Here is a 7,156-nt window from a genome sequence, read left to right on the forward strand (position 1 = left end):
AATTCTCCTGCCTCAGCCTCCTGAGTAGCTGGGACTACAGGCACGCGCCACCATGCCCAGCTAATTTTTTGTAGTTTTAGTAGAGACGGGGTTTCACCATGTTGACCAGGACGGTCTCGATCTCTTGACCTCGTGATCCACCCACCTCGGCCTCCCAAAGTGCTGGGATTACAGGCTTGAGCCACCGCGCCCGGCGAAAATTTGATTTTTACAAAACTTTTTATTGAAATAGAATGTGTTCAGAAAGTATACAGAGCATAAGTACCATGAATTATCACAAAGTAAACATATTTATGTAACTATTACTGATGTCAAGAAAGAGAGCATTATACTTTGCAGTCCCCTGCACTCTGATCTTCTCCCAATTATTACCCCCTATAGTTCTTTCAAAAGGTAATCATGGCCAGGTGTGGTAGCTCACACATATAATCATAGCACTTTGGGAATTTGAGGTAGGAGTAGTGTTTGATGCTAGGAGTTTGATACCAGCCTGGGCAACAGAGCAAGACCCCAAAAAGAAGAAAATTAAAGCTGAGCATGGTGGCACACACAGCTACTTGGGAGGCTATGGCGGGAAGATTGCTTGTGTCTGTGAGTTTAAGGCTCCAGTGAGCTATGATTGTGCAACTGCACTCTAGCCTGGGTGTCACACTCTATCTCAAAAAAAAAAAAAAAAAGTTATATTTCTTTTTACCTTTATATAAGTAGAATTATACTGCTTTCTTTGGTGTTTGTCATTTTTTGCCCAATATTTGTGAAATTCATTTATGTTAATCCACAAAGCTGTAATTTCATTTTATTCCTGTGTGGTAGATTTTTCTGTTTCATTTATAATTTTATTGTTGATGAAAATTTAGGCTTTTATCAGTTTTTTTTTTTTTTTTGGACAAGAATCTCACTTTGTCACCCATGCTGGAATGCAGTGACACAATCTCGGCTCACTGCAACCTCTGCGTTCTGTGTTTAAATGATTCTCCTATCTCTGCCTCCTGAATAGCTGGACTTATAGGCACATGCCGCCATACCTGGCTAATTTTTGTATTTTTAGTAAAAACAGGGTTTTACCTGTTTTTTATTATTTACCTGTATTTTATTTGCCAGGCCTGTCTTGAACCCCTGACCTCATGTGATCTGTCTGCCTCGTACTGCCAAAGTGCTGGGATTGCAGGTGTAAACCACCATGCCCAGTCTTTTTTCAGTTTTAACTGTGATGAATAATGATTACATGTGAATATTCATGTTGGTATCCATGTACGTGGATTCTTGTTGGGCATATACCCCAGATTAGAATTGCTGTGCAAGTACATAGGCTTATGTTCAGCTTCTGGCAGATCTTGCCAAACAGTATTTCAAAAGATACAATCTATAACCCTACTGTCAGTGTACACAAGTTCCATTTAACGCTTTATATTCTTGCCTACTTTTGTTACAGGTAGTATTTTATATTTTAGTTATTTTGGTGGGTATATAGTGGTATCTAATTGTGATTTTAATTTGGTTTCCTCAAGACCACTGAGGCTGAACATCTTTTCATTTGCTTCTTAGCAGTTTGGCTGCTGTTATGAAGTGCTCGTTCAGATTACCTACTCATTTTTTCATTGGGTCGTTTTATAATTTTCATGCTGATTTGCAGAAGTTCCTTATATATTTTTTTGAATGTACCTTGTAGTCTTCTCCCAACCTGTGGCTTGCCTTTTAAGGGTTTTTTTTTTTTTTTTAATGCTTCTTGATGAAACAAATTCTTTTTTTAAAAATTTTTTTATTTTTAATTTTTTTATTGTACTTTAGGTTCTGGGGTACATGTGCAGATCATGCAGGATTGTTGCATAGGTACAAGAATGGCAATGTGGTTTGATGCCTTCATCCCCCCATTACCTATATCTGGCATTTCTCCCTATTATTCTTCCCCAACCTCCTTACCCCCTGTTGTCCCTCCCCTAGTCCCCTCCCAACAGACCACAGTGTGTGATGCTCCCCTCCCTGTGTCCATGTGTTCTCATTGTTCAACACCTGCCTGTGAGTGAGAGTGTGCAGTGTTTGATTTTCTGTTGTGTTAGTTTGCTGAGAATGATGGTTTCCAGATTCATCCATGTCCCTACAAAGGACACGAACTCATCGGTTTTTTTATGGCTGCATAGTATTCCATGGTGAATATGTGCCACATTTTCCTTGTCCAATCTATCATCGATGGGCATTTGGGTTGGTTCCAGGTCTTTGCTATTGTAAACAGTGCCGCAGCGAACATATGTGTGCATGTGTCTTTATAATAGAACGATATATAATCCTTTGGATATATACCCAGTAATAGGATTGCTGGGTCAAATGGAATTTCTATTTCTAGGTACTTGAGGAATCGCCACGCTGTCTTCCACAATGGTTGAACTAATTTACACTCCCACCAACAGTGTAAAAGCATTCTTATTTCTCTACATCCTCTCCAGCATCTATTGTCTTCAGATTTTTTAATGATCAGTATTTTAACTGGTGTGAGCGGTGTATCTCAATGTGGTTTTGATTTGCATTTCTCTAATGACCAGTGATGATGAGCATTTTTTCATATGTTTGTTCCCCTCGTATATGTCTTCTTTTGAAAAGTGTCTGTTCATATCCTGTGCCCACTTTTGAAGTGTTTGTTTTTCTTGTAAGTCTGTTTTAGTTCTTTGTAGATTCTGGATTTTAGCCCTTTGTGAGATGGGTAGGTTGCAATCATTTTTTCCTATTCTGTTGGTTGCCAGTTCACTCTAATGATTGTTTCTTTTGCTGTACAGAAGCTCTGGAGTTTAATTAGATCCCATTTGTCTATTTTGGCTTTTGTTGCCAATACTTTTGGTGTTTTAGTCATGAAGTCCTTGCCTATGCCTATGTCCTGAATGGTTTTGCCTAGATTTTCTTCTAGGGTTTTTATAGTGTTAGGTCATATGTTTAAGTCTTTAATCCATCTGGAGTTAATTTTACTGTAAGATGTCAGGAAGGGGGTCCGGTTTCTGTTTTCTGTACATGGCTAGCCGGTTTTCCCAACACAATTTATTAAACAGGGAATCCTTTCCCCATTGCTTGTTTTTGTCAGGTTTGTCAAAGATCAGATGGTTATAGATAAGTGGTGTTGCCTCGGAGACCTCTGTTCTGTTCCATTGGTCTGTATCTCTGTTTTGGTACCAGTGCCATGCTGTTTTGATTGTAGCCTTGTAGTATATAGTTGGAGCTCAGGTAGCATGATGCCTCCAGCTTTGTTCTTTTTGCTTAGGATTGTCTTGACTATGCAGGCTCTCTTTTGGTTCCATATGAAACATAAATTCTTAATTTCAATGTAGCATATTTTCAATTTTGTGTTCTCTCTTGACGGTCTTAAAGTTAGTCTTCCAAGTCTTCAAGATCTGCACTTTCTAGTACGGTAGCCAGTAGCCACATGTGGCTGTTGAGCACTTGAAATACAGTTAGACAGAATTAGGATATGCTATAAGGGTAAAATAAGTGACAGATTTCAAAGACATAATATTAAAAAGAATGTAAAATATTTTAGTAATTTTTATATTGATGTATTGAGAATATTTTGGATATAATGGGTTAAATAAAATGGTATGAAATTAGTTTCATCTATTCTGGAAAACTTCAAAATTAGATAATTGGCTCACATTACATTTCTAGATTCTTTAATTATGCTTGTCCAATAGAACTTTCTATAATGATGGACATTTTCTGTTTGCATTGTCCAAGGTGGTAGCCATTAGCTGCATGTGGCTATTGAGCAATTAGAACGTGGCCAGGGTGACTGAGAGGATTCATTTTAAATTTAATTTTAGTTAATTTAAGTACCTGTATGTGACTAGTGGCTACCATTGAACTGGATAGTTTTGGACACTTTATCGTTTTAGCATTTCTTGTTTCAGATTTATGTTCACCAGCTATTAGTAATTGATTTTTGTAACAATGCGAGGTAAGGGTCAAATTTTATTTTCTTTGTGTGGCAACCTAATTGACCAAGCACCAAGGAAAAGACCATCCTTTCTGGTTTTAGGCTTTTGTCTTCTGTTCCTTTCTTAGTTACTGCACCAAATAACACAGTGTCTTTAATAATTCATAGAGTAAATGCTTTAATTTTGTTCATCAAGGTCATTTTAGCCATTCTTGGCCCTTTCTGTTTCCACATAAATGTTTAAAACAGTTCATCAGCTTTCACAAAATAATTCCTGAGACTTTGACTGGAGTTGTATTGGATACATGGCTTATCCAAACATAACATGAAATGACAATCCATTTATTTAGGTCTTTTATTTCTCTCAATAATATGTGATCCTTTTCTTATGTAAAGTTCTTGTATGTCTTTTGGTAGATACATTCCTAGCTGTTTGCTACTGTAAATGTTACTATTTTTGAGTTTTATTTTCTAATTATTGCTGGTCTATAGAAATATAATTTGTTATTGTCCTTATATTCAGTAATTGTCCTAAACTAACTTATTAATTCTTAAAGTTCTTTAAATTCTTTAAAGAACTTTAAGAATTCTACCATTTGTGAATAATGACAGTTTCACTTTTCTCTTATTGTTAATATATTTTATCATGAAGGAAATGGAATAAAACTTTTTTTTAGTGGATTGGCTTTTTTTTTAGTGGATTCTAGAGAATTCGTGATAATTTTGAATGTGTCTGGGTGGGAACTAATACTTGTCTCTCTCTTTAAATCTCTTCAGGAAAAATAGAAATGAAGGTACATATGCACACAAAATTTTGCCTCATTTGTTTGCTGACATTTATTTTTCATCATTGCAACCATTGCCATGAAGAACATGACCATGGCCCTGAGGCGCTTCACAGACAGCATCGTGGAATGACAGAATTGGAGCCAAGCAAATTTTCAAAGCAAGCTGCTGAAAATGAAAAAAAATACTATATTGAAAAACTTTTTGAGCGTTATGGTGAAAATGGAAGATTATCCTTTTTTGGTTTGGAGAAACTTTTAACAAACTTGGGCCTTGGAGAGAGAAAAGTAGTTGAGATTAATCATGAGGATCTTGGCCACGATCATGTTTCTCACTTAGATATTTTGGCAGTTCAAGAGGGAAAGCATTTTCACTCTCATAACCACCAGCATTCCCATAATCATTTAAATTCAGAAAATCAAACTGTGACCAGTGTATCAACAAAAAGAAACCATAAATGTGATCCAGAGAAAGAGACAATTGAAGTATCTGTAAAATCTGATGATAAACATATGCATGACCATAATCACCGCCTACGTCATCACCATCGTTTGCATCATCATCTTGATCATAACAATACTCACCATTTTCATAACGATTCCATTACTCCCAGTGAGCGTGGGGAGCCTAGCCATGAACCATCAACAGAGACCAATAAAACCCAGGAACAATCTGATGTTAAACTACCGAAAGGAAAGAGGAAGAAAAAAGGGAGGAAAAGTAATGAAAATTCTGAGGTTATTACACCAGGTTTTCCCCCTAACCATGATCAGGGTGAACAGTATGAACATAATCGGGTCCACAAACCTGATCGTGTACATAACCCAGGTCATTCTCATGTACATCTTCCAGAACATAATGGTCATGATCCTGGTCACGGACACCAAGATCTTGATCCTGATAATGAAGGTGAACTTCGACATACTAGAAAGAGAGAAGCACCACATGTTAAAAATAATGGAATAATTTCTTTGCGAAAAGATCTTAATGAAGATGACCATCATCATGAAGTAAGTATAGAAAGATGTCTGATAGCTGCTTCTTAATTCTTAGATAATTGTAGTACATTTTAAAGATAGGGCAAATAACAGGGAATATTAATCATATTTAACCTTATTTCCATATGTGTACCCATAAAACATCAGGTAATGTTCCTGAACAAAATACATTAAGGAATCAAAATCAGTATAAAGATTTTTAAAATTTGAATTTTCACTTGTATTTGTTTTCAGATTTGGTCTCCTCAAATCTAAATGTATCGTTAAGAAATTTTTTTTTTTGTAGTACACATCTGAAGACTAAGTCTTGTAATGTTAGAAAATGTATTCCTTATGAATTATTTGACTCTCCAAACTAGTCGTTTACTGTTACTGTTAGCTGCATTCTAGGTATTTGAAAATTAAAATTTGTTTTTATTGTTGTTCAACTTGTCCTCTTGGGAAGTAACTCGAACAGTTTCTAGTTAATAAATTATTAATTTATTGAATTAACTATTGAGTGGTTGCAAGTCATTGATCTAGCTGCAAAGTCAGGTATTTTGTACATGTGGTTAGCTTGTTTTCTCTGTGTCACTTTATGATAAGGCCTACTTATGATAATTGTTTTTATGTCAGGCCTTTCACAGACTTAGGATGAATATAAAAAGGTATAATAATAAGAAACTAACAGTAATGAGATGTCCTGTTTTCCTTTAAAATTTTCATACTGTTGGGTATTTAACACATTTGATCGGCTCCTTCTTGATTTTCTTTTTAACTATTCACCTTAAGCACATTCATTTTAGTTTCATTAAAGGGATGTTGATTCCTCATTTATTATATTTTTATCATTCTTATTAAAGTTTAGAAAAAAATGTTGAATTTGTTGTTCATATGTACAGAAAGTAGCACCATCAACTGGAAAATGACTGCATCGTTTTCTGTCACTATCATTGAGATATGTTTTATATCTAGGTAAATATCTTTGTGTTTCTTCCCTAGATAAATCATCAGCTATTTGGTTTTTAGCAGTTATAAATACTGATTTAAAAATAACATATATTAAAATCTTAGTATGGTTTTAAAGCATGCATTCATTATTTTTTCAAAAATTTATTTTTTGAAGAGATGGGGTCTCACTATATTGCCCAGACTGGTCTCAAACTCTGGGCCTCAAGCAATTCTTTAGCCTTAACTTCCCAACGTGCTGGGATTACAGTGCGTTAATTATTATGACTTAGGATAATTAATTATTATGACTTAGAATAATATCCCAGAATATTTTGTTGATAATTGCAAGATCTTATTGTTCATTTCCTCTTTGTATCGCATCCATGACGTTTGTATCATTAGACTTGTTGGTATTCTGATAGTTCTGGTGTATACTGGGAATCCCATGAGTCTGAAATGTTCAATACTTTTAATAGGGTAGTATCTCATGGTAATTAAGATCTAAAAAGATAAAAAGCAAGTGGTGCAA

The 7,156-nt window shown here is 35.3% G+C and overlaps 1 protein-coding gene across 3 annotated transcripts in view; it reads left to right on the plus strand.

Moving 5' to 3' along the window:
• The window catches only part of SLC39A10 (solute carrier family 39 member 10), a 171,505-nt gene that overhangs the window by 105,977 nt on the left and 58,372 nt on the right, over positions 1-7,156 (plus strand). For 2 of the 3 annotated variants that reach the window (XM_037742088.1, XM_017538747.2), the window contains one exon: positions 4,691-5,709. In XM_037742088.1, the coding sequence (XP_037598016.1) occupies positions 4,702-5,709 (1,008 nt within the window). In that variant the 5' untranslated portion in view covers positions 4,691-4,701. The remainder of the gene's footprint in view (positions 1-4,690; positions 5,710-7,156) is intronic. The other variant, XM_037742089.1, reaches the window with a different exon arrangement.

Source organism: Cebus imitator, unplaced genomic scaffold (genome assembly GCF_001604975.1).
Source record: "Cebus imitator isolate Cc_AM_T3 unplaced genomic scaffold, Cebus_imitator-1.0 Scaffold113, whole genome shotgun sequence".
In the NCBI taxonomy this organism is placed as follows: Eukaryota; Metazoa; Chordata; class Mammalia; order Primates; family Cebidae; genus Cebus; species Cebus imitator.